The sequence below is a fragment of the Jaculus jaculus genome, chromosome 8 (genome assembly GCF_020740685.1).
Source record: "Jaculus jaculus isolate mJacJac1 chromosome 8, mJacJac1.mat.Y.cur, whole genome shotgun sequence".
Classification (NCBI taxonomy): Eukaryota; Metazoa; Chordata; class Mammalia; order Rodentia; family Dipodidae; genus Jaculus; species Jaculus jaculus.
Window position 1 is genome coordinate 8,218,824 of NC_059109.1, and position 27,322 is coordinate 8,246,145.

Sequence of the window (27,322 nt, forward strand, 5' to 3'; positions counted from 1 at the left end):
GACAAGGAAAGGGGAGGATACCAGAGGCATCTAGTGGGCAGTGGCTAAGGATAGTGCTAACCATCTTCCAAGGCGCAGGACAGCCCCCACAGCGGAGAATTCTCTACCCCAAGATGCCCGTGGTGCTGACACAGAGAAACCCCAGTCTGTGTACTTAGCACTTCCCGCTGCTTCCACACGCATGTGGATTTCTCCATCCGAGACTGGGTGAGAGACGCGAAAAGAATGTTCTTCCGGGAGACGACGGGGCTGGGAGGACGGAAGCTGGCTCTTCCAGGCCCCTGCTGTTTTCCTCCATCACCTGGCCCTCCCCTTCACTGAGGCCTAACCGCCCCCAGGTCCACATCGACACGAAGAGCGCCTCGCAGATGTTTGAGCTGATCCACAAGAAACTGAAGCATACCGAGGCTTACCCCTGCCTGCTTTCTGTGCTGCACCACTGCCTGCAGATGCCCTGTGAGTACCCCGGCCCCGCCGCCGCCTGTGCCCGGGCCCTGGTCATCCCGGCTGCGGGACCTCACCTGGCTGGCCAGTCTGATGCATGGCCATCTGCACTTGCCCCGCGCCCCTGCCCCGCCTCAGAAGGTCAGGCCCCAACACTCAGGCTCCTCCCTCTTTGGGATGGACTGGATGCTCACTGCCACCCTAGGTGAGGTGGGGAACGGGGGACGTGGCCCGGACAACTCCAGCGCTCCAGCCTAATAAGCAGTGGCTTGGCCATTGCCCAAGTCGGCTAGTTTGGCCTTTGTTCGTGAACCCTCCCGCCATCTGCAAGAGGGAGTTTCATGTGTGGGAGAGCAGGCTGGATGTGCGACGTGCGTGCTGTTTTGCTTTGTTTTCTTCCTGTGTGTGTATGTGTGGAGACATCATGTATGTGCGGGGGGTGTGTGCGTGCACACGTGGAGTCGCTCTCCACTTCAGTATTTGACACAGAGTCCCTCACTGAATCTAGAACTCACAGATTCAGCTAGGCTAGCTAGCCAGTGAGCCCAAGGGGTCTTCTTGGCCTCTGTCTCCCCAGCACTGGGATGAAGGTCACAGGCCACCACCACACCTGGCTTTGATGTGGGCGCTGGGGCTCCAAGCTCAGCTCTTCATGTTTGCGCAATGAGCTTTTCACCAAATGAGCCATCTCCCAAACCGCTGTGTTTTCTTTTTTTCTTTCTAATTTTATCAAGCCTTCCATTGAGCCTTTGCTCAGTCCCACCCTAATTCCCTTGTCCCTGCCTCTCTTTATAAACGCCAATATCATCTTAGAGGCAGGCGACTAAGTTCTTAAGTTCCAGGGGTTTGCAAGGGATCAAATAAATTCCGTGTAATTGCTCATAGTTACCGTTGAATGCAATCTGTAATGAGCTTTAGCTGCCCAGGGACCTGGTGATACAGCTTTGCACAAAACAGAAGATTCTGGAAAGTCCTGTGGTCCACTGTAACAGTTCAGCCTAAGTGGGTTCCTCACAGAAGTGGTAGTGGTGGTGGTCTTGGTGACAGTTACAATTCACCGTGTGCCACCTCTGGGTCGGGTGTGATTGGAGGGCCCTTAGCACGTCGTCTCTGAGCCTAAGATGACCTGGAGAGCGTATGTTACTCTCTCAGAGTGAGTTCTCCACATGCAGAAGGCATTTTCCAGTCTTTGAGGTCAGGCTTTAGCAGAAAAGTGATCTAACTCTACGAGCCACTGACCTGGATTTGTATTGCTTACCTGGGTAAATAGAAATTTTCACAGCCAAAGGAAAGGGTGCCACTTAGCAATGTAGTTGCTATTGAATGGAATAGAGAGAAAGCTGGAGACCATGAGCTAGCTGGGCCAGGCAACCATCAGGTCTCTGCAACTCAGCTTAGATCTTCACAGAAGGTATGGAAAGCTCTGGGAATCTGACTTGTTTTGCTCCCAGTGGTTCCTTGTCTGTACTGGTTCATGTTTCTATAGATGGGTCCCTCTATTCTGTACTTAACTGGGACTTTCAAGACATGGTCTTCCAGAATTTGTTAGGGTTAAATTGACTTAAAAATGCTTTCTTATTATTTATTTGCAAGCAGAAAGATGAGATGGAGAGAGAATAGGTGCACCAGGGCCATCTGCCATAGCAAAATAACTCCAGGTACATGCACCACTTTGTGTATCTGGCTTTACATGGGTCTGGGGAATTGAACCTGGGTCATTAGGCTGTGCAGGAAAACATCCTAACCGCTGAGTCATTTCTCCAGCCCTAAATTGACTTTTGTTGATGGTCAGTGGAGATGAAATGCTTGGGATCAAGGACCAAGGAAGGAGAGCTAGTGGCCAGCATGTGAACAGAAAGTCCACACCCAGCCAGAGTCAAAGACATGAGAGCAAAGTCTCGTAAGATCAGACACAGTGCAGGCTGGTGGGGTGGGGGGGCGGGTTTGGCTCAATAGATAAAGTGCTTGTCGCATAGAAAGGAGATAAAATCCCCAGTATCTACATGAAAATGCCAGGCAGAGCAGTGCATGCCTATAATCCCAGAACTGGGGAAGATTCCCCAGGACTTTACTGGCTGGCTAGTCTAGCCCACCTGGTGAGCTCTAGGTTCAGTGAGAGACCCTGACTCAGAAAAATAAGGTGGAGGGACTGGAGGGGTGTCTCAGTGGTTAAGGCGCTTGCCTGCAAAGCCTAATGACCTAAGTTTGATTCCCCAGTTCCCACGTAAAGCCAGATGCACTAAGTGGCACATGCATTTGGAACTTGTTTGCAGTGGCAGGAGGCCCTGGCATGCCCATTCTCTCTATCTCTCTTCTATGCTTGCAGATAAATAAATAAAAAATATTTTAAAAAAATCAAGGTGGATGGCTGGAGAGATGGATTAGCAGTTAAGGCACTTACCTGCAAAGCCTAAAGACCCATGTTCGACTCCCCACATCCCATGTAAGGCAGACACACAAGGTGATGCATGCACGAGGTTGCACATGCGCACAAGGTGGCACATGCATCTGGAGTTCGATTACAGTGGCTGGAGTCCCTGGCATGCCAATTCTCTCTCTCTCTTGCTTACTCTCATTTAACAAAAGGCCAGTCTGTTGTGCTCACCTCAAAAAAAAAGTAAAATAAAATAAAATAAGGTGGAGAACAACTGAAGAAATCAACTGATGTCAACTTCTGGCCTCTACATACACATTCACACATGTGCACCCACACACATATTAACATGCATGTACACCATGCATACACACACACATACACATACAAAAAATAAAGATCAGGCACAACACAAACACCTTTGCCTTCATAGTTCAAGGTCATCACTAGAAAAATTTCTCTGAAACCCATTAACCATTTCTCATTACTTCTTGAACTCTTTTGGCATGCTCAGAGAACTTGTGATCAATCTTTATTTATTTTTTTTAAATTTTTTTTTAATTTTTATTAACATTTTCCATGATTATAAAATATATCCCATGGTAATTCCCTCCCTCCCCACCCCCACACTTTCCCATTTGAAATTCCATTCTCCATCATATTACCTCCCCATTACAATCATTGTAATTACATATATACAATATCAACATATTAAGTATCTTCCTCCCTTCCTTTCTCCACCCTTTATGTCTCCTTTTCAACTTATTGGCCTCTGCTACTAAGTATTTTCATTCTCACACAGAAGCCCAGTCATCTGTAGCTAGGATCCGCATATGAGAGAGAACATGTGGCGCTTGGCTTTCTGGGCCTGGGTTACCTGACTTAGTATAATACTTTCCAGGTCCATCCATTTTTCTGCAAATTTCATAACTTCATTTTTCTTTACCGCTGAGTAGAACTCCATTGTATAAATGTACCACATCTTCATTATCCACTCATCTGTTGAGGGACATCTAGGCTGGTTCCATTTCCCAGCTATCATAAATTGAGCAGCAATAAACATGGTTGAGCATGTACTTCTAAGGAAATGAGATGAGTCCTTTGGATATATGCCTAGGAGTGCTATAGCTGGGTCATATGGTAGATCAATCTCTAGCTGCTTTAGGAACCTCCACACTGTTTTCCACAATGGCTGGACCAGATTGCATTCCCACCAGCAGTGCAGAAGGGTTCCTTTTTTCCCACATCCCCGCCAACATTTATGATCATTTGTTTACATGATGGTGGCCAATCTGACAGGAGTGAGATGGAATCTCAATGTAGTTTTAATCTGCATTTCCCTGATGACTAGTGACGTAGAACATTTTTTTAGATGCTTATATGCCATTCGTATTTCTTCCTTTGAGAACTCTCTATTTAGCTCCATAGCCCATTTTTTGATTGGCTTGTTTGATTCCTTATTAGTTAACTTTTTGAGTTCTTTGTATATCCTAGATATTAATCCTCTATCAGATATATAGCTGGCGAAGATTTTTTCCCATTCTGTAGGTTGCCTCTTTGCTTTTTTCACTGTGTCCTTTGCGGTGCAAAATCTTTGTAATTTCATTAGGTCCCAGTGGTTAATCTGTGGTTTTATTGCCTGAACAATTGGGGTTGTATTCAGAAAGTCTTTGCCAAGACCAATATGTTGAAGGGTTTCCCCTACTTTTTCCTCTAGCAGTTTCAAAGTTTCCGGTCTGATGTTAAGGTCTTTAATCCATTTGGATTTAATTCTTGTGCATGGCAAGAGAGAAGAATCTATTTTCATCCTTCTGCAGATATTTATCCAGTTTTCAAAACACCATTTGCTGAAGAGGCTGTCTCTTCTCCAATGAGTATTTTTGGCATTTTTATTGAATATCAGGTGGCTATAGCTACTTGGGCTTACATCTGTGTCCTCTATTCTGTTCCACTGATCTACATGTCTGTTTTTGTGCCAGTACCATGCTGTTTTTGTTACTATGGCTCTGTAGTATAGGTTAAAATCAGGTATGGTGATACCACCAGCCTCTTTTTTGTTGCTCAGTATTATTTTAGATATTCGAGGTTTTTTGTGATTCCAAATGAAGTTTTGGATTGTTTTTTCTATTTCCATGAAGAAAGCCTTTGGAATTTTGATAGGGATTGCATTAAATGTGTAGATTGCTTTAGGTAAGATTGCCATTTTCACGATATTGATTCTTCCAATCCAGGAACAAGGGATGTTTCTCCACTTTCTAGTGTCTTCTGCAATTTCTCGCTTGAGTGTTTTAAAGTTCTCATTGTATAGATTCTTTACTTCCTTGGTTAGGTTTATTCCAAGGTATTTTATTTTTTTTTGATGCAATTGTGAATGGGAGTGATTCTCTGATTTCATCCTCTGTGTGTATGTTGTTAGCATATATGAAGGCTACTGATTTCTGTGTATTTATTTTGTATCCTGCTACATGGCTGTAGGTTTTGATCAGCTCTAACAGCTTGCTAGTAGAGTCTTTAGGGTCCTTTATGTATAGAATCATGTCATCTGCAAATAATGATAACTTGATTTCTTCCTTTCCAATTTGTATCCCTTTTATGTGTGTCTTTTGCCTTATTGCTATGGCTAAGACTTCCAAAACTATATTAAATAGAAGTGGGGACAGTGGACACCCTTGTCTTGTTCCTGATTTTAGTGGAAAAGCTTCCAGTTTTTCCCCATTTAGTAATATGTTGGCTGTAGGCTTGTCATAAATAGCCTTTATTATATTGAGATATGTTCCTTCTATTCCCAGTCTCTGTAGGACTTTTATCATGAAGGGATGTTGGATTTTGTCAAATGCTTTCTCTGCATCTAATGAGATGATCATGTGATTTTTGTCCTTCAACCCGTTTATGTAATGTATTACATTTATAGATTTGCGTATGTTGAACCATCCCTGCATCTCTGGGATAAAGCCTACTTGGTCAGGGTGAATGATCTTTTTGATATACTCTTGTATTCTGTTTGCCAATATTTTGTTGAGAATTTTTGCATCTATGTTCATGAGGGAGATTGGTCTGTAATTTTCTTTTTTTGTTCTATCTTTGCCTGGTTTTGGTATCAGGGTGATGCTGGCCTCATAGAAGGAGTTTGGTAGAATTCCTTCTTTTTCTATTTCCTGGAAAAGCTTAAGAAGCAATGGTGTTAGCTCTTCCTTAAAAGTCTGGTAAAATTCAGCAGTGAATCCATCCGGGCCTGGGCTTTTTTTAGTTGGGAGATTATTGATAACTGCTCGGATCTCCATGTTTGTTATAGGTCTATTTAAGTGATTAATCTCATTTTGATTTAATTTAGGTAGGTCATATAGATCAAGGAAATCATCCATTTCTTTCAGATTTTTATACTCTGTGGAGTATATGCTTTTATAGTATGTCCCTATGATTTTTTGAATTTCTCTGGAATCTGTTGTGATGTTACCTTGTTCATCTCTGATTTTATTAATTTGTGTCTCTTCTCTCTTTCTTTTGGTCAGATTTGCTAAGGGTTTATCAATCTTGTTTATCCTTTCAAAGAACCAACTCTTTGTTTCATTAATTCTTTGGATTGTTCTTTTTGTTTCTATTTCATTAATTTCTGCCCTAATCTTTATTATTTCTTCCCGTCTACTGATTTTTGGTTTGCCTTGTTCTTCTTTTTCCAAGGCTTTAAGGCGAAGCATTAGGTCGTTTACTTGCGACCTTTCTAATTTCTTAATATAGGCACTTAAGGCTATAAATTTACCTCTTAGAACTGCCTTCATTGTGTCCCAGAGATTTTGGTATGTTGTGTTCTCATTATCATTTGACTCTATAAATTTTTTGATTTCCTTTTTGATTTCCTCATTGACCCACTCATCATTTAGTAGTGTATTGTTTAGTTTCCATGATTTTGTGTATGCTCTATAGCCTTCCTTGCTACTGATTTGTAGTTTAATTCCATTGTGGTCAGATAGAATGCAAGGAATTATTTCAGTTTTCCTGAATTTGTTAAGATTTGCTTTGTGTCCTAATATATGGTCTATTTTAGAGAATGTTCCATGTGCTGCTGAAAAGAATGTATATTCTGCAGCCTTTGGATGAAATGTCCTGTATATATCTGTTAGGTCCATTCCTTCTATGACCTCATTTAGACCAGATGCCTCTCTGTTTATTCTTTCCCTGGATGACCTGTCAATTGATGAGAGTGGGGTGTTAAAGTCACCCACCACCACTGTGTTTGGTGTTATCTGTGACCTTATTTCTAATAGTGTTTGTTTGACGAATTTGGGAGCCCCCATGTTAGGTGCATATATGTTTAGGATTGTAATGTCCTCCTGTTGGAGTGTGCCCTTAATCAATATAAAGTGACCTTCCTTATCTTTCTTGACTAACATCGGACTAAAGTCTACCCTGTCTGATATTAGGATAGCAACCTCTGCTTGTTTTCTAGGCCCATTTGCTTGAAACACCGTCTTCCAACCTTTCACCCTAAGATAATGTCTATCCTTTGTAGAAAGGTGAGTTTCTTGGAGACAACAAATTGTAGGATCCTGCTTTTTAACCCAGTCTGCAAATCTATGTCTTTTCGTTGGGGCATTGAGACCGTTGATATTAAGAGATATTATTGAAAGGTGTGTATTTATGTTTGCCATTTTTGTGTGTGTGTGTGGTTCCGGTTCTACCTGTGCTCTCTTCTGTTAACTGGTATTTGAGTATAGCTTGTTTTTTCTAGGTTCCTTATATGTGTGCTTTTCCTTTTGTTCAGCATGGAGGATTCTATCAAGTATTTTCTGTAGAGCTGGTTTTGTCTTCAAATACTCCTTTAACCTGCTTTTGTCATGGAATGTCTTTATTTCTCCATCTATTTGAATGGATAACTTTGCAGGATAAAGTAACCTTGGTTGACAGTTGTTATCTTTCAGAACTTGGAATTGATCAATCTTTATTTATCTTTCTCTGTGGAGCAAGAACAGAGACAATTTTGAAATCTTACTTTAAAATTTCCCTGGAGACTTCATTATTCAGTATGTCAGATTTTAGAATAGGTGCTTTTTTAAAAGTATTTTTTAAAATGTATTTATTTGCAAGTGTAGAGTGAGAGAAAGAGGGAGAGAGAAAGGGAGGGAGGGAAGAAGAGAGAGAGAGAGAGAGAGAGAGAGAGAGAGAGAGAGAGAGGGAGGGAGGGAGGGAGGAAGAGAGAGAGAGGGAAAATGGGCACATCAGGGCCCCTAGCCACCGCAAATAAACTCCAAATCTGTGTGCACCACTTTGTGCGTTGGGTTTTATGCGGGTACTGAGGAATCCAACCTGGGTCCTTAGGCTTTGTAGGCAAGCATCTTAACCGCTAAGCCATCTCTCCAGCCCAAAACAGGTGCTTTTTTATAGACAGTGTGAAAAGGCAGTTTACATTCCCAGAACATAGGATGTTCAGGGTCCCAGTAAGGAATAAAAGGCAGCCAGGGAGGGCAGATTCTATGGAGTCACAAGATGCATCAGGGGAGGTGACACACTCCAAGAAGGTCAGGTGCAGGTGACCGGGAGTGACTCGACTGTGAGACTACGTGATCAGTTACCAGCATGGCCCGGTCCACCAGATTGGGAGCTTCCTGGGGGCAGGGAGGGTCCCAGGCCCTCGTGCTGAAGCAGGACCCCTGAGGACTCCAGTCTCAGTACAAACGTGCGCCCTGTCACCCCGCAGACAAGCGCAATGGTGGCTACTTCCAGCAGTGGCAGCTCTTGGACCGCATCCTGCAGCAGATCGTTCTACAGGACGAGCGGGGTGTGGACCCGGACCTGGCTCCGCTGGAGAACTTCAACGTCAAGAACATCGTCAACATGTGAGTAGCAGCGCCATGTTTCCCCTCCCTCCCACTGTGGCTCCTTCCAGTGCAACCTCAGCTCCTTCTCCGACCCAGGAGCCCCGGACAGGTCCACGACTCATAGCTGCTAGAGGAACACTGAATCCATCCCGCCCAGAATGGCGGCCAAATGTCACCAAGGACTTTTTAAAATACATTTTTAATCATTTACTTGTAAGCAGAAAGACACGAAAGAGAGAGAGAGAAAGAGAGAGAGAGCGCACCAGGGCTCTAGCCACCGCAAACGAACTCCAGATACATGCGCCACTTTGTGCATCTGACTTTGTATAGGTACTGGTGTCATTAGGTTTTGCAGGCAAATGCGCTAACCACTGAGAAACCTCTCCAGCCCACCAATGAGTTTTTAACACATGGAGTTTTAAATTTAGATTCATTTAAATTTGAATGTCCTCTGGTGGTGGGCACAGGGATGACTGCAGGGGACAGTGCAGTTTTATAGGCTAGGCTTTTAACTCTCTCCACTCCTTTTAAAAATATTTTATTTGGGCTGGAGAGATGGCTTAGCAGTTAAGCGCTTGCCTGCGAAGCCTAAGGACCCCAGTTCGAGGCTCGCTTCCCCAGGTCCCACGTTAGCCAGATGCACAAGGGGGCGCACGCATCTGGAGTTCATTTGCAGAGGCTGGAAGCCCTGGCTCGCCCATTCTCTCTCTCCCCCTCTATCTGTCTTTCTCTCTGTGTCGCTATCAAATAAAAAAAAATGAGCAAAAAAATATTTAAAAAATATATATTTTACTTATTTTTTATTTATTAGAGAAAGAGAGAGAGAGAATAGGTGCACCAGGGCCTCCAGCCACTGCAAACGAGTTGCATGCACTACCTTGTGCATTTGGCTTTATATGGATCCTGGGGAATCGAACCTGGGTCTTTTAGTCAAGCCATCTCTCTAACCCAACTCTCCACTCTTAATGATTCCCCGGAAAGATTTGGTTTGTTGGAGGTGATTTAAACACACTTGCACAGAGCCCACCATTCCTCTGGCTTGTAGATGTGTGGCCCCTGAGCCACAAATAGTTCCTGTATGTGTGTGTGGGGGGGTGTGCACACGTGTGTAGAGGTCAGAGGACAACCTTGAATATTATGCCTAGGCTCACACTATCCACGTTCCATGTGGTGGGGCCTCTTACTGGCCTGGAGCTCACCAATTGTATTAGACTAGCTAACCAGCAAACTCTGACTACCTCCAACTCCCCAGGGCTTGGGATTAGAGTTCTATGCTTCAGCGCCGGGCATTTATGTGCATTATGGGGCTTAAATTCGAGTCCTCAGTGAGCTAAAGTCCTAAGTGCTTTACCTCCCGAGTCATCCCCCAGCCCCAGCTCTGACATTGAAATAAGTGAACAACTACAACACTACGCGATGGCCACTCTGCCCGGCGCTTCGGCTGGAATGCCGGTGCTGGCCCTTTACAGAGGCTTACGGAAGGTTTGCTGGGCGCTGGAACAGAGCGTGGCCACATGGTCACAAGTCTGTTGGACGAGGTTGTCAGCATCTTCTGCTTTATCGCCTCTGACTCAGCACACAGGAACGCAGAGGAACAATTTTATATTTACATGAGTGAATTAATGAGCGGACCTTAAACTAACCCGTTTATTTTTAATTTCAAAATGCTATTTGATTTTGACTTGCATTTGAGTTGATTGGCCTCAAAGAGAGCAATTGCCTTCCAGTATCTCATGAAAGTCTGTCCCAAAGCCAGATGGACAAGGGCAGCCAGGTTAAGTAGTCAAAGGGCAGCTCTGGATCAGTTTCATGAAAAATCTTTTTTTTTTTTTTTTTTTTTTTTTTTAATTGGGAAGCTTTAACAAAAAACAGTGCCTAGAAAAGATGACAACTCCTCTGGTCCCATAAAGTCCCTGCTCCTTTTTGGACAGGACTCTTGAAATCATTAGTAGTTGTTGCAACCTGGGTGCGAATTGCCATTCAAGACTCAATTTAGCCTGACATCTCTCTTCCACTGGCTGAGGTCCTGGAGGCTGAAATGAGAAAGGTGTGTGTGTGTGTGTGTGTGTGTGTGTGTGTGTGTGTGTGTGTGTGTGTCTAACCACTTTATGACCCTTTCTGAAGTTACTCCAAGGGTGGGAAGGAAAGAGAGAAAGGTTTGGGGTTAGTACGCACTGTGAAAAGCAGGGTCCTGCTCTGTAGACGCTGAGCCTGAGAGAAGATCTATGTTGGCAGTTCCCACAGCTCTTTGCTGAGCGTCCTCCCCTATGAAATGTGGTGTGTGGGGCTGGAGAGATGGCTTAGCGGTTAAGCGCTTGCCTGTGAAGCCTAAGGACCCCGGTTCAAGGCTCGGTTCCCCAGGTCCCACGTTAGCCAGATGCACAGGGGGCGCATGCGTCTGGAATTCGTTTGCAGAGGCTGGAGGCCCTGGCGCGCCCATTTTCTCTCTCCCTCTATCTGTCTTTCTCTCTGTGTCTGTTGCTCCCAAATAAATAAATAAATAATTAAAAAAAAACATTTTAAAAATGTGGTGTGTGGGCTGTGCAATGATTTTTTTTTTTTTACCCACCTGGCTGGTTGGTGGCTTCTGGAGCTCCCATTGGCCCTGGCTTTATTGTCAACCTGCAATTTGATGTTCCCCATTTTCTCTGAGGTGGACCCTTGGGCTGGGTATAGTACGGCACCAGCCCACTTCCTCCACGAGGCTCACAGCTGTTGCGTGGCTCACCCTTACAAAGGCCCTTGTCTCTCACCAAACTCCAACAGGTCCCAGTGCAGCTGTCCTCTATGAAGTGCTTTCTCACCCTCTGCCTTTGCCTGTCCTCAAGTAAGGAACCCAGTCTACCTTGCCTCCCTCCCAACATATGGGAACATAGACAAAAAGTCTGGATGGACCCAAAACATGACATTCTTGGATGGGACCATGGCAATGGCTCTCTGGAGGAATCTCACCACCTCCAAATACTCCCCTTTCTTCATGCTTCTGTCCCCTCTTTATAGCCTTGATCTAGTGAAATACTCCACAAGCCACACATATAGCCATATTTTTTTCACATTTGCAAAATAAATGATTACTGATCTTTTTAAGCTTAAATTTTTTTAAATTACCTTACTTATTTATTTATTTAAGACACACAGAGAGAGAATGGACACGCCAGGGACTCTAGCCATTGCAAATGAACTCCAGACACACGTGACATGTTGTGCATCTGGTTTTTTGTGGGTCCTCGGGAATCAAACATGGGTCCTTTGGCTTTGCTGGCAAGTGCCTTAACTGCTTAGCTATCTCTCCAGCCCACTTTGGTTTAATTTTGACACTTGTTTACAAGTGTTTGCCACAGGACTGGGGAGATGGCTTAGAGGATAAGGCACTTGCTGTGTAAGTGTTGAATACCTGACTACAGATTCCTAGAATTCACATAAAGTTAGACACTGTAATGCCTATAATCCCAGCAGATCCTACAGTGAGAAGGAAGGGGAAGAAAAGAATCTCCCAGAATCTTGAGGGGCAGCTAGCCTAGTGAATACAGTGGGGAACAATGAGAGATCCTGCCTCAGACAAAGTGGGAAGTAAGGACCATTATCCTCTGACCTTTACATAGCACCATGGCACACACATATGTTTACACACACACACACACACACACACACACACACACACACACACACACGCACACACACACACACACAGGAACTTGTCATGATCAAAGCCTTCCTAAGATCGTATCTACCTCACCCACTCTCACCACCACCACCACCCCCCAGTGGTTCTGCATTGGTGGGGAATCTCCATGCCCCTTACTCACTGGTCTTTGGAAGCCTGTGCCCAAGCATGGCTAACATTTTACCTCTCAGATGCATGGATCTAGTTTTAGGATGGGGTGTAAGTATTTGTACAACAGAGGAGAGCTGAATCCAGTCCCCACCTCTTCCACGACTTAGCTCCCACCCCCATCTCTGCTCTCTCAGCCTCAGGGGCTTCAAGGGCCTCACAAGAGGGATCCTTTCTGGGCAGACACATAGTGAGAACAGGGCAGGAAGGGAGAAGAGACCAGGGCGTGCAGTCGAGTGTCCCCGAGGTGACAGGGCAGAATAGAGATCTGAGCACACCCCTGGGTAGCAAAGAGACGCCATGTCTTCTGGGAAGTGGCCAGCGGGGTGGTCGACCGTCACCTGGCCCCTTTCCTCTCTTTCCCTCCAGGCTCATCAATGAGAACGAGGTGAAACAGTGGAGAGAGCAGGCAGAGAAGTCCCGGAAAGGTGAGGTTCTGCCTCCGCCAGCTACCAGCTTGCTGCCCGCACCCCCTCTCCTCCCTCCCAGCCTGGGACAGAGAACCCACGGCTGTTCACAGTCTCTCCTCCCTCTCCCTCTCTGGCCCCACTCCTTTCCAGAACATTTGGAGCTCATGAGCCGGCTGGAGAGGAAGGAGAGAGAATGCGAGACCAAGACGCTGGAGAAGGAAGAGATGATGCGAACCCTGAACAAGATGAGGGACAAGCTGGCCCGAGAGTCCCAGGAGCTGCGCCAGGCAAGGGGACAAGTGGCGGAGCTGGTGGCCCAACTCAGTGAGACCTCAGTACGTGGGCATCGTCTCTCTCTCTCTCTTTCTCTCTCTCTCTCTCTCTCTCTCTCTCTCTTTTATGTAGTTTAGCCAATCCCCTGAGCTTCAGGGACAGGGTGGGCAGAAGGCGGGAACCCCAAGATGAGGGAGGAAACAGAACCTTGGGCTAGAACCAGAGGGAGCTTTGAGGCTCAATGGGTGATCTGTTTGTGTTCATTAGGGAAAAATGACTGTTCCTCTGGGTGAGACTGTCCCAGGAAGAGTATCTTGGACAGCAGGGTACAGGAGGCATTTCTGCCTCACCCCCTTTCAACTAGATGCTCTTGTGCAAAGAGTAGCCTGCACAACTGTATCCATCCATCCTACTGTGATGACACTGTGTGTGTGTGTGTGTGTGTGTGTGTGTGTGTGTGTGTGTGTGTGATATGTTTGGGGTGCAGAGAAAATGGGGCCTAAATGTGTGTGTGGAAGGTAGCATCAAGGATTAGCAGTCCAGTTCAGATGGAGAGCAAGGATCAGGGAAAGATAGTCGTGGGAAGCTGATGAGCACCAATGTTGATAGCTGCCTCATTTTGCCTTTTTCCATCTTCCTACAGACAGGCCCCGTCACTTCCCCGCCTCCCCCCGGGGGCCCACTTCCCTTGTCTTCCTCCATGACAGCCAGCGACCTGCCTCCACCCCCATCTCCTCTCCCCTTTGCCTCCTCCTGCCCACCTCCACCACCACCACCTCCCCTCCCTCCCCGAGGACCTCCCATTCCCCCAGGTGCCCCACCCTGCTTCGGCTTGGGCCTGCCCTTGCCTCAGGACCCTTCCGCCAGCAGTGGGGTCCCACTCAGGAAAAAGCGTGTCCCTCAGCCTTCCCACCCACTGAAGTCTTTCAACTGGGTCAAACTGAACGAGGTAAGTAGGTCACATCTGTAGTTGGCACAAGTCCTCCTGGATCCTGTCTCTGGTGGGGAGCTAGGGACAGTCCCAGGGGATGCCAGATGGCTTTGCTGAAGCCCAACAGGTCACTGTGCCCTGAGAAGGCCTGGGCACTGGGAGAGAAGCTTGGCACAGATCACGTGACAAAGCCATCTACAAATGAGCCTGTGGGTGCTGAGGCTAGAGGGAGGAGGGGACATTAGGAGCCGGGCCAATGGGACACCTTCCTGATAAGAAGTTCCGGAAGAGGGTGTACTTGAGGAAAACGGTAGATCTAAACTGTCCAAATCTCCCACAAGTCAATACTATCTCTCTCCTTTACCTATCACATCTACTCCCCGCAAACTAAACTTTATGTAAAGCAGAGGTAGGCCTTCCTGGCCAGTTGAGCCAATCCCAGGCCAGTGTGCTGGAGTTCACACCTCTGTTGGGCACTCATGAACATAGACATGCCTTGTGTCTTAAAATACCCCAATAATTGAACAAGCTTCCCCATGCCCTAGTCCTGGTTCTGTCTGATGACCAGCCCTATTTAGAGGATGAGCGGGTTGATCACTGGGATAAACACCTGTGTGGTCACTGGTTTCATCCATACTGTTTTTTTTTTTTTTTTAAGAGCAAGAGAGCGAGAGAGAGAATTGGCACACCAGGGTCTCAGCCATTGCAGTCAAACTCCAGACGTTTGTGCCCCCTAGTGGGCATGTGCAACTTTGTGCTTGCCTCACCTTTGTGCGTCTGGCTCACGTGGGTATCTGGAGAGTAGACCATGGGTCCTTACACTTCACAGGCAAGCGCCTTAACCACTAAGCTATCTCTCCAGCCCTCATCCATACTTTTAATCATAGCTGTGGAGATGTCAACTCCTAGATAGGACTGATGGATCCACTCCAAGCCTACACATGGGCTTGTTAGCCTCACTAGCAAGGCGTTCCTAATGTACATTGTGTTTGAGGTATAGTGAGCTCTGATGGGGATGCACATCTCTTTGGATGGGAGGTAAAGGCAGTCAGGAAGGTTGCCAAAGATGGGTTTGCTCAGTACAGAAGAAATTGACAAGCATGCAGTCCGCTGTTCATTACGTGTCTCTTCCCAATTAGCCAGCTGGCAAGGCAGGCTGATAGCTGCTTTATTTATGTAGAGTTTTCTTTGGGGGCGTTGAGGGCGCATATAATAACTGAAGGAGAACGATAGCATTGGCCCGTGAGGATGTGGGATCTGACAAATTAGGACACGGAGCCAGGAAACACCAGGAGGTCCATGAGGTAGGTTGAGGGAGAGGTTCAGACTTCCAAGCAACCCAGGCTGGGCTCTAGCTAACCGTGTACCTCGTGAAAATCTCTCGTCTGTAGCCCAGTTGGCTTGTCTGATGTGACCTTCCACCTCTGGTCTCACAATCTTGGCAAAAAAACAAAAACAAAAACATGCAGCATGAACACAGCCTGCTTGTGATCTCCTGGGCCTGAAACCATCTTTGGTCTGAGTTATCAGAGCGTTAGCACCACCTGCAACCGTGTCTCAAAGCCAAGAGTCTTGATGTCTGATGCAGCTGCTCTGTGACCCATGGCTGCTGCTCCGTGGCCGAGGGCGGGGGTGGGGCAAGAATGCCAGAGAGACCAGTGACATCGGAGCAGACACATGGCTTTCTAGAACCTAAGGCCAGAGGTGATGTGGAGATGTTCATTGTTCACAAGCCGAAACACAATGAAATATTTTTATTGTGGTTTACAAAAAATTACCTCCTGAACCAGCAGCTTTTAAGGTTTTTGTTGTTGTTGGTTCAAATGTAGAGCTGAAGAGATTGCTGAATGGTTAAAGACACTTGTTTGCAAAGCCTGCTGCTCAGAGTTCAATCCCCCAGTACCCACATAAAGCCAGATGCACAAAGTGGCACGTGCATGCTCATATTTTTCTCTTTTTCTTTCTCTCCCTTTCTCTCCATCTCTCTCTCTCTCTCTTAAAAAAAATTAAGCCAACGAAAATATAAAATAAAAGTAAAGGGTCTGGGGAGCTGGCTCAGTGGGTGAAGTAGTTACTGTGCAAGTGTGAGGACCCAAGTTCAGATCCCCAGCTCCCGTGTAGACGGCCGGCAGGGGCGACGGCACTCGGCAGGCAGGGGCCGGTCATTCCTGGGGCAAACTGACTGCTTCGTCTTGGACGAATTGGTGAGTGCTGGTTTTAGTGAGACCCTGATTTAGGAAATAAGGTTAAGGGTGATCAAGGAAGACGCCAATAATGACATCTGGTCTACACACATGCCCACACACACACGCATGTTCACCTGCACACACATGGACACCTCTACACATGTATGCTTATGCATGTACACCCCCCCACACACACACAGAGACACACATGCACACAAACAAATGGGCACATGCACACAAACAAATGGGCTGTTATAGGCTGTGCCAAGGATTAAGGCATATAGACAGGGTCATTAACTTGTGCCATATTTCCATTACACAAGCTTTTATCCTTAAGATGTTCTTTGTTTGCTTTTCGAAGTAGGGTCGCACTCTCACCCAGGCTGACCTGGAATTCACTATGGAGTCTCAGGGTGGCCCCAAACTCACGGTGGTCCTCCTACCTCTGCCTCCCGAGTGCTGTGATTAAAGGCATGCACCACCACGCCCGGCTTGTTTGTTTGTTTTAACTGTGGGCTAGTATTAATGAAGGCTGCAAGAATTCCCCAGAATCTCAGGGAGGCTTTTGTTAGATGGGAGAGTATGGGTTTTCGGTAGCGGGGCGATGAGGAGCATTGGCTTGTCTTGCAGACATCGCGGGAGAAGGAGTGTGATGGAAGTGCGCTGAGTTACATTTGGAGAAACGACTGGCTGGTCCCAAGCTCTGAATTGTGTGATAGGAGCAGTTTATTCAGATGAGATGAGATTGGGCCTGTTCAGGGTGGTATGGCCGTAGACAATGACGGTTATTTAATTATTCAGTCTTTTGGTTGATCTAAAGATAAGGAATGAGCTGAAGAGACGACGCAGCGGTTAAGGCATTCACCTGCAAAGTCAAATGACCCAGGTTCGATTCCGCAGTACCTGCGTAATGCATGAAGTGGCTCATGCATATGGAATTCGTTTGCAGAGGCTAGAAGCCCTGGTGCACACATTCTCTCTGTCTGTGTCTCTTCTCTGCTTGCAATAATTTTATAATAACTAAATAAGTAATATTAATAAATTTTAAAAAATTAAAAAATATAGGGACAATCATACTACCCATTTCAAAAGATGGACAAAGTTTGGTTAACTTAATATGGACAGAGTACTAGGCATAAGGGCATTTAACGATGTGAGATCAGTCATCACTAGTGGCACATGCCATGTCTGCCCCTGAGGATGCTATGTCATATCGAGTCAGGGAGCCATTTCTCCCAGAGACTTCTTTTCCCATCATGTGTCGTGGGATAAGAATAGCATCTTTCCATTTGCTCGTGGGCCTACCTAATGGCAGGGCCACGCCCGTCAGCCATCTGGGTCTGCCTGACCGCAGAGGCAGTGCTGTGTTAGGGACATGCCATGAAATGAGTCACTAGCATTGACATGGCCATCTCTAGGAGAACGGAAGTCCCGGGAATCTAGACTGGAAATGACAGGGTCTTGGCCAGAGCGGTGGAAAACTGAAGATCGGTGCGTTGTCATGCAAGGAGAGCACACTGGGGCGATGGGATGGAGGTCCGACATGGGGGGAATGAGGACGAGCTCTCCCGCCCGCAGCTCCGGACCCCCCTACCGTCCCCACAAAGGCCGACATGGTTCCGTACATGCAGGGAGCAGAGCATCAGGGACAGGCAGTGTTTGGCAGCAGTGGCGAGGGCTGAGGTCACCATGCATCGTCTCAGGGGAAATTCCTCCCATGTGGCACACCCTCTGGTCCTGTCCTCACCCCAGCCTTCCTGCCCCCGCCTCTTCAAGAATACAGAGGACTGGAGCCGGGCATAGTGGTACACACCTTTAATCCCAGCGCTTGGTAGGCAGAGGTAGGAGGATCACCGAGAGTTTGAGGCCACCCTGAGATTGCATGGTTAATTCCAGGTCAGCCTGGACCAGGCTGAGACCTTACCTTGAAAAAAAAAAGACAAAAAACAAAGAATACAGAGGACGACTGGAATCATTGCTTAGAGGGGGGGGTCTCACCTTTCCCTTCACAGGCGACTCTGAATACCTCAGCACCTACATTCAGCCACCCCACCTCCCTGCCTTCTTGACTCAGTTTCCCCTTCTCATACTTCTGCCTCCTACAGCTCAATTTCCAGGAGTCTAATTCCTCCACACATGCCCCTGACTATAAACACACACGCGCACACACACACACACACACACACACACACACACACACACACAGAGCGGTTGTTTCTGCCACGAAAAGAATGTGGCCATGTTGGCTTTGGCCAGCTGCCTGTATCCCTTGATGCTTTGAGCTTCCCAGCCCTGCATTGTGCTCAAGGGTCCCTGGCCTTCAGAAGGCCACAGGAATGTCCCCTCCCCCTCTCCCAGACTCTGGCCTAGCCTCCTCTTTTCAGAGTTTAAGCAAATAGAAGTGAGTGAAAGGTATGCTTCTCTCGCCAAGCCTTCTGAGGGGGAGATACAGGGAGGAGGCAGAGGGACTGAGGAGGCTCCCTGGCTGCCCTCTCCATGGAGGACGGTGGGTGTTTCTGTTTTCAGGGGACAACAGAGCTCTGGAGGAGGGGTGAATTCCTGGGAGGGAGTGGAGAACACGCCGGGGGGTGGGGGTGCTCGGCGCTTGATGTCTGCGTCCCACGCTCCTGTCCTCTGAGCCAGCCACGATACCAGACTCCCAGGAAAAGTTTGGCTTGGCTAACAGAAGAAGCTTCTTTCTAGATTCTGGTGTTATATATAAATAGGAGCAGGCCAATGTCTGGATGCATGTGCAGATGGGTGCCCCACGTTCATGGGTGCAGAGGCAGAGGAGGGTGCCACGCGTCCTGCTCTGTGACGCTCCCACCTTATTTCACTTAGACTAAGTCTCTCACCAAACCAGGGTCTCCTTGCCCGTGAAGCTTAAGGGCCCCAGTTCGAGGCTCGATTCCCCAGGACCCACGTTAGCCAGATGTACAAGGGGGCGGGCGCACACGTCTGGAGTTCGTGTGCAGTGGCTGGAGGCCCTGGCGCGCCCATTCTCTCTCTCCCTCTATCTGCCTCTCTCTCTCTCTGTCATTCTCAAATAAATAAATAAAAATGAACAAAAAATAAAAAATATATTTTATTTATTTTGAGGTAGGGTCTCACTCTAGCCCAGGCTGACCTGGAATTTACTATGTCGTCTCAGGCTGGCCTTGCACTCACAACGATCCTCCTGCCTCTGCCTCCTGAGTGCTGGGATTAAAGGCGTGCGCCACCACACCAGGCCAAATATTTTATTTTTATATTACTAATTTTTTGAGAGGCAGACAAAGAGAAAGAGAGAAGGGGCACCCACCAGGGCCTCTAGCCACTGCAAACAAACTCCGGACGCGTGTGCCACTATGTGCAGCTGGATTAAGTGGGTTCTGGGGAATCGAACCCTGTTCCTTTGGCTTTACAGGCAAGCGTCTTAACCCCTAAGCCATCTCGTCAGCTCCTTACTGTTTTTCAGTGAGACTGGCTGACCGATTAGCCTCAATAGTCCTGTCGTCACTATAAACCCCTGCCCCTCGATGCTGCAGGCACGTCTGCCCGTATCTGGCTTTCTACCTAGTGCTGGGGGCTGAAGTCAGGTCCTTATGCTTGAGCAGCAAGTGCCCTTATCCACGGAGCCATCTCCTCAGGTTTTGCTTTTCTAAAAGAAACATGGTGCCCCACCTTTTGGACCTGTCTTCCCAGTGCTCAGCACTTCCAGTGATTTCTGGAACGCGCTTATATGTAGCCCCCCATGACACCGAGGGAAAAGGTTATCTCGGCCTTCCACCTTTGAGCAGGTGATGAATTGGGGGGATTCACCCCTTTCTGAAAGCCTGAGAGCCTGGCTTTTGTAACATGTGCCACTGGGGACAGGTTAGAGAAGCACTGGGCATCTCCATAATGAAGAGTCTGGGCTGACCATAAGGTCTTCTCTTTACCCCGAATCTCAGGAGCGTGTCCCTGGCACAGTGTGGAATGACATTGATGACACGCAGGTATTTCGGATTCTGGACCTAGAAGACTTTGAAAAAATGTTTTCTGCCTATCAGAGGCACCAGGTAAGACCCTGTCCCCTCTGGTCTCTTGGGTCTTCACTTTCCATCCTAACTTCTACACTTACGCACAAGCACCCCATAGACTCAAACCTTAGCCCCTTCCCTCCTCCTCCGTCCTCTCCTCTCTATCCTCCTCCCTCCCTTCTCTCTTTGTTTCACTTCCTCACTACTACACTGCAAGATGTTATTATTTATTAATAATAATCCTGCTAAGGATGTACAGATGGATTAGAGTTGTACAGCCCAGGAGGGGAAAGATCAGGTGACAAGCAGCTTACATATCAAGTGATGCAAAGGTGCATCTCATTCGTTAGAGACGGAGTCCCAAGGCCTGGCCTCCACGGAGCCCTGCTCTCTCTGGCCTGGGGCTTTCTGACTGAACCCGAGGCCACTGTAACTTCTAAACCCACCTTTCCCACCATATTCTGTTCTCCAACCCCTCTCCACTGTGCGCCCATTGGGCAGAGGGCATTCGTGCTGCAAAGAATGTGGAGAGCCTGTCCCATGTCACTTCTGCTCCATGGGGCCTCAGTACACAAAGCTGGCTCTTGCTACCTGCGGAAGATGTGGGGTAGTTGGCTGCTATCCAAATTCAGGGCATACCTGAGGCACAGGTCTCCAACAGTGCTGAGCCCTGGATGGCCAAATGCTGATTCTCAGGGGGGTTGAGGCCCAGGAATCTGAATGCTAACTCTCATGCCCACGGACCTTTCCCCCTAAGCCCGCTTGGGCTGTAACCAGCCTAGAAGCTGTAAGGCCCTGGTTAAGGGTTACGCTGCTCCCTTCCCTATCTCTGCTCAGCCCAGGGCTCTGGCCTTGAGAACTTCCAGTACAACGATGGGCTGCTGGGCCATGGGCAGTCACCGGATCCTGTGACCTGCCCCCTACAGGCCTGCAGAAGACTTTCCACTCTACTTATTGCCAAGTTCTGACCTGCACATGACCTTTCCTGGAGACAGGCAGGGTCAAAGCTATATGAGAGTGCTCTTCAGGCCCTGGCCAAAAGGATGGTGTGAAGTTTGGCCCTGCTGTGAGGTTTCAGGAAATACAACTTTAAAAAAAAATAATGATTTAAATGTGGATATCTTAGACGCCCAATTCTCGACTCCTAATTCCATGCTGTCAGGATGGCATGATCGTGGGCAGAGACCAGAAATACAGGATCTGGAAGGAGCTCTGAGAGCATTGGTGCCTCGAGTGGGTGCTGGGGGCCAGAGGAGTGAGTGTGTGTGTGTGTGTGTGTGTGTGTGTGTGTGTGTGAGAGAGAGAGAGAGAGAGAGAGAGAGAGAGGGAAAGGTGGGGGGAGAGAGGGAGAGAGAAGTGGCAAGGCCATGCCTCCTCTTGACAGTCCCCCCATCTGTTCCCCTCCGCTACCAAGCCCACTCCATCCTGGCTCACTCAGGTCCCTCTCAGTCAGTGGACAGCCCGATCTCGGCCAGTCCCAGAGGCCACATTGCTGTGGATCCCGTCTCTCCCTGTCACAGGGCCCTGGGCTGTAAGCCATGGCACAGGAGGGAGGTTCAAAGTCCCTCTGTGTCCTAGGATCTGAATTCATGGCTTAATCTCCATCAGTGCCGAGGGAGAAGGTCACGGGAGTGGCCTGTCCCCTTCAAATTCCCTTAGACATCAAATTCCAGTTGTCTGTCCCAGGGTCCAGCTCAAGCCCATTTAGAGCTCTTGTTTGAACAGAGAGGAGCTCACACTGGGTGGAGAAAACCCTTACCCTCTCAGCAGGTTTTCACTGGAGGCAGTCAAGCCCTGGATGCCTGGGGCTTGGCCACACTCTGGGCCCAGTGCAGGAGGAAGGTGTGACTGACGTCTGCTTGTGTGGCTTCTCACGAGAGTGCATGGCTACCTTGTGGGCTCCTGTGTCCCCAACCTTTGGAGTCCCCTGGGGACATGGTGGGCAGAATAAATGCTAAAGGGTGTCCATATCTGGCCTGCTGTCCCTGGGTCCTGTTGACTAACATGGTGCATGTTTAATTCGCCGTTGGCTTTGGCTGCTGCCCCACTAGGAGTTGATAACTAATGCTTCCCAGCAGGTGAGCCACTTGGAATACTGTCTCTCTCTCTCTTGGACTGAGCCTCCTGGGCTTTGGCCCTGAATGGGGAGGATGCTTTTGCCTGCGCCACCTCCAGCCTTATCACTCATTCGTATAGGGTGGCATGCAAGAGGGTCCCCAGAGAGAAAGAGGTGTGAGAGGCGGAGACCCGCCTCCGTCATCTTCGGAGGCAGCTGTGGCGGCAGCTGTGTGCAGGAGCGAGGAGGAGGCTGCTGGGCCTCTCATCTTGCCCACCGGCCCCAAGGCAAGGCTTTCGTGTCCAGCTGCGCACGCTGGACACGGCACAACCGCAGAGGCACAGCTCACATACATGGTGATGCATGTGACAAGCCCTGGGGTTCTGCAACTTGGAACACGGGCTTAGAGGCCCTACCCAGAACAGCAGCTGGGCCCTGTGTTAAGCTCCCCAGCTCCCTCCCCAGGGGCCCACGAGGCAGAAGGGCGGGATCTTCAGTGTGCCTGCTGGGACCCTAGAAGGATCCGAGGTGGAGGTCTGCCTCAGTTTCCTCAGATCTGATCTCTGTTAATCTCTTTACCTCTAGTGCATTGCTCTGTGCTTAAGGCCCCCCAGGACCCGGGAATTTATAGAGGGCTTGGACCATCTTCTCATCTTTTAGCCGGGGGGTGGGGGATGAGGGGTGGGGAGTTGGGCATGACGCTGTACAGAACGCCGAAGAGCATGGCATGTTGCCCAAAGCCACAGCCAGCCGTCACGGCTTCCTACTGGGGCAGCTGTTTTCCTAAGCGACCCAAGAAAAGATGCTATTCAAAGTAGGGGGCTCTTTAGTGACCCCCCCTCACCCTTTCTAAGAGCCCATGATATAGTCCCAGAGAAAACTCCCCTCCCCCCCCCACAAGCTATTGGATGAAAGCCCTCCCTTCTCCTTATATTTCCTTTGTGTTTCTCAGTACCCCTCACATCAGGGTCATTCCCAGTTAGAAGCAGAGTAGGTCCTGGCAGGTGGGCAACAGGAGAATTGGGGGATTACACACCTGAGTGAACCCCTAACTCGTCATTTGCAGAAAGAGCTGGGATCCACAGAGGACATCTACCTGGCTTCCCGCAAGGTCAAGGAGCTGTCTGTCATTGATGGCCGGAGAGCCCAGAACTGTATCATCCTTCTCTCCAAGTAGGTGTTTGCCCTGTCCCCCGGGCTCCTCTGCCTGCTATAGCGCCTTCCTGTTCTCGCCAAAGGGCAGAGGTCCCAAGATGGGGGGGTTGAATGGCTGGGAGCTCAATGGTAGAACCCAAGCCCTCCAGTACTGCAAAGCAATAGGAAGAAAGTAGTTGAGGGCTGGAGGGATGGCTTAGCAGTTGAGGTGCTTGCTTGCAAAGCCAAAGGACCCAGGTCAGAGTCCCCAGGATCCATGTAAGCCGGACACACAAGGGGGCACATGGGTCTGGAGTTCATTTGCAGTGGCTGGATGCCCTGGTGCACGCATTCTCTCTGTCTCTCTCTCTGCCTCTTTCTCTGTCAAAATAAATAAAACTTAAAAAAAAAAAAAGAATAAAAAAAAAAAAAAACAAGAATGAAAGCAGCTGAGAGCTACTTCCTGGGGAAAGCTGGCAGAGGAACAGGGTGAGGATAGGGTGGCTCTGGTCTCCCTTCCCTGCCGTCCTCTGAAGCAGAGGAGGGCGAGCATTGATCTAGACCCCTGCCCTGGGAGCCCAGGGTGAACAGCAGCGTGGAAAGGGCTCTCGAGACTCCTGAGGGCCTGCTAAGCATCTAGCAGCCCAGTTGCTCGGAGCTCACGGAGGGCCCGCTCTGCTTGGGCCAGGGAGCACCCTGAGCCCGGCCCACAAGCACTTCCTCCGGGCTGCTTCTGCCCGGCACTCCCCCAGCCAGACAGCCACAGGCTACCGCCTCCAGGACTATTCTTAGTGCTGCCTTTGGCCCCACCACCCGGGCGTGTGCCTCGGGCCTCGTTTCTTCCAAGGAGTGGGGGAGCAACCCAGTCCTCCAGGGTTTCCCAGTTCGCAGTGAATGTGCGGGTGCAGGGCCTGGGGACCGGGTGGGGACTGGCTGCTGTCCTCTCTGGGAGCTGTGGGACAGAGTGATTCCCTCTGCCGAGACAGGGAGACTCCCCTGGGTGGCCTACTAAAGTCCTGTCCTGCCCTCCCCAAGGAGATGCCAAGGACATTTTACTCGTGAGGAAGAGGATTAAGGGGGGGGGGTAGAAACCCTTTGTCCTATCTTTTTTTTTTTTTATTTGAGAGTGACAGACACAGAGAGAAAGACAGATAGAGGGAGAGAGAAAGAATGGGCACACCAGGGCTTCCAGCCTCTGCAAACGAACTCCAGATGCGTGCACCCCCTTGTGCATCTGGCTAACGTGGGGCCTGGGGAACCGAGCCTCGAACCGGGGTCCTTAGGCTTCACAGGCAAGTGCTTAACCGCTAAGCCATCTCTTCAGTCCTGTCCTGTCTTTAGTCTGCACTAAACATGTACTATTTTTTTCTATGCATGTGTATATGTGCAGATAGCCGTATGCATGTGTGTGCCAATACGTGTGCACAGATGACCATCTCGGTGTCGCCCTCAGAAATACTGTCCACCTCCCTTAAGACAAGGTCTCTCATGGACCCAGAGCTTACCCATAAGGCTAGACAGGGTGGCCAGGGAGCCCCAGGGACCCTCCTGTTTCAAGCTCCCCAGCTGTGAGATTATCAGCATATGCTACCATGCCCCCAGCATTTTTATGTGCTTTCTAAGCAGCCCCCTGTGCTTACAAGGCAAGTCCTTTACTGACCGAGCCTTCGCCTCGGCCCAAGATGTTCCTCTTAATCCCTCCTGTCCCATTAGCTCTGATGAATCCTCAAGGATGGCATTAGGGACTCTAGTTTTGATTAGACACTAAAATGCTCATCATTGAGCACATCATATTGAGCTCTTTATTAAAATTGCGTGTTAATGGGCTGGAGAGATGGCTTAGCAGTTAAGGCACTTGCCTGAGAAGGCTGAGGAGCCATGTTCAGCTCTCCAGGTCCCACGTAAGCCAGACACACAAGGCGACGCACGTGTGCAAGGCCGCACGTGTGCACAAGGGGGCGCACGTGTCTGGAGTTTGACTGCAGTGGCTGGAGGCCCTGGCATGCCCATTCTCTCTCTCTCTCTCTCTCTCAAAACAGCAACAACAAAAGTGTTATTATAAAATTAGCCTGAGAAAGCTTTGCAGAGGAAGTGAGAAGGGAGAGCCATTTGAGTGCTCCTATGTCCACTCTGGGGGAAAGTGGGGAACCTGGGGCATTATGATCCCATCTGGAGAAGAAGATTGTCTTGAGCTGATGACAAGACCAGGCTGCTCAGACAAGATTTGTCGCAGGTTGAAGCTGTCTAATGAGGAGATCCGACAGGCCATCTTGAGGATGGATGAGCAGGAAGATCTCGCTAAGGACATGCTGGAACAGGTGAGGACTCTGGTATGGGGAAGGGAGGGGATCCGTCTGGGAACAACTTCACCCCTTTCTGAGAGGCTGAGACCCATGAATCAAGGAAGCATCAAGCTGGAGGAGCAGAAAAAGTTTCTAGAAACTTCTTTGGATTAGTATTTTTCCCTAGAAAAGGCTGCCAGAAAGCTTCAAAGCCCTTGGAAGGAGATATGTGGTACAAAGCACCATGGGTCTCAAAATAGAGTGGTCAGTCATCATTTCTTCTTATAAATCGCCTCCACATTAATCTGTTGTGTCTTTTAAGAGAGACATAGAAAAAAAAACACAAGCAAAAATATTACCTATTGGACTTTATTAAAGTTAAGAACCACTGTCCATCAAAAGACACTTTACCAGCAATAACAAAAGCTGAACCTGGACTGGAGAGGATTGCTGAGTGGTTAAACTACTTGCCTGCAAAGCCTAAAGGCCCATGTTCGATTCCCCAGTACCCATATAAGCCAGATGCATAAGGGAATGCATGCATCTGGAGTTTGTCTGCAGTGGCTAGAGGCCTTGGCATTCTTTCTCCCTCCCTCTCTTTCTCTTTTCCCTCTCCTAAATAAGTAAACAAATGAAATATTTTTTAAAAGCCATGGGCTGGAAAGATTGCTTAGTGGTTAAGGCACTTGCCTGTGAAGCCAAAGGACCTTGGTTCCAACTCCCAGGACCCATGTAAGCCAGATGTGCAAGGTGGCACATGCATCTGGAGTTCGTTTGCAGTGGCTGGAAGCTCTGGCATGCCCATTCTTTCTCTCTTTCTCTCCCCCCCTCTCTCTCTTTATATATATATTTTTTTAAAAAGCCAAACCTTAGAGATATTTGCCATCCAGACATCTAACAACATTACATATTCATTTGTTTATTCATAAGAGTGAGAGAGGCAAATAGAGAGAATGGGTGTGCCAGGACCTCTAGTTTCTGCAAATGAATTCCAGACACATGTACAACCTTGTGCCTCTATATTTATATGAGTACTGGGGAATCAAACCCAGGTCTTTAGGCTTTGCAGGAAAACACCTTAACTGCTAAGCCATTTCTCCAGCCCAACATCATGTATTCTTGTTAAAAAAAAAATTCTACAAATCAATGAGAAAATGGTAAACACATCAACTTCAAAAATCAGCAGAACACTTGGACAGGAACATTATGAAAGTGGACTTCCCTCAGCCAAAAAGCACATGTCGATGCTGGTGGCCACCAGCAAGTCACGTGAAGTAGTGTCACACACTCACCAGAACAGCTAAAATTGAAAAAACTGGCCATGACACACACTGGCTGCACGTGTTCAGAACTCCTTGCCTAACTCATTGTTCGGGATTCCCATACGTGGGTGCATACCCAGGAGAGACCAGTATAAATACAAAGAAGACACCCACAAACAGTAGTCATAACGACCGTATTCCTCAGCCCCCAACTTCACTCATAACCAACCCCCTTAAAGTGTGAGCAGCCCAATCAGTCATTGATAAGAGGACAATGACACTGTGACATACCTGCACACTGGAATCCTACTCGGCAGCAAACGA

General features: G+C 48.3%; 1 protein-coding gene across 2 annotated transcripts in view; it reads left to right on the plus strand.

Moving 5' to 3' along the window:
- The window catches only part of Daam2 (dishevelled associated activator of morphogenesis 2), a 69,159-nt gene that overhangs the window by 22,337 nt on the left and 19,500 nt on the right, over positions 1 to 27,322 (plus strand). The window contains exons 9-17 of one of the 2 annotated variants that reach the window (XM_045155983.1): positions 339 to 456; positions 8,511 to 8,649; positions 12,833 to 12,891; positions 13,024 to 13,208; positions 13,790 to 14,095; positions 20,196 to 20,303; positions 22,461 to 22,519; positions 23,362 to 23,493; positions 25,688 to 25,772. In XM_045155983.1, the coding sequence (XP_045011918.1) occupies positions 339 to 456; positions 8,511 to 8,649; positions 12,833 to 12,891; positions 13,024 to 13,208; positions 13,790 to 14,095; positions 20,196 to 20,303; positions 22,461 to 22,519; positions 23,362 to 23,493; positions 25,688 to 25,772 (1,191 nt within the window). The remainder of the gene's footprint in view (positions 1 to 338; positions 457 to 8,510; positions 8,650 to 12,832; positions 12,892 to 13,023; positions 13,209 to 13,789; positions 14,096 to 20,195; positions 20,304 to 22,460; positions 22,520 to 23,361; positions 23,494 to 25,687; positions 25,773 to 27,322) is intronic. The other variant, XM_004649525.3, reaches the window with a different exon arrangement.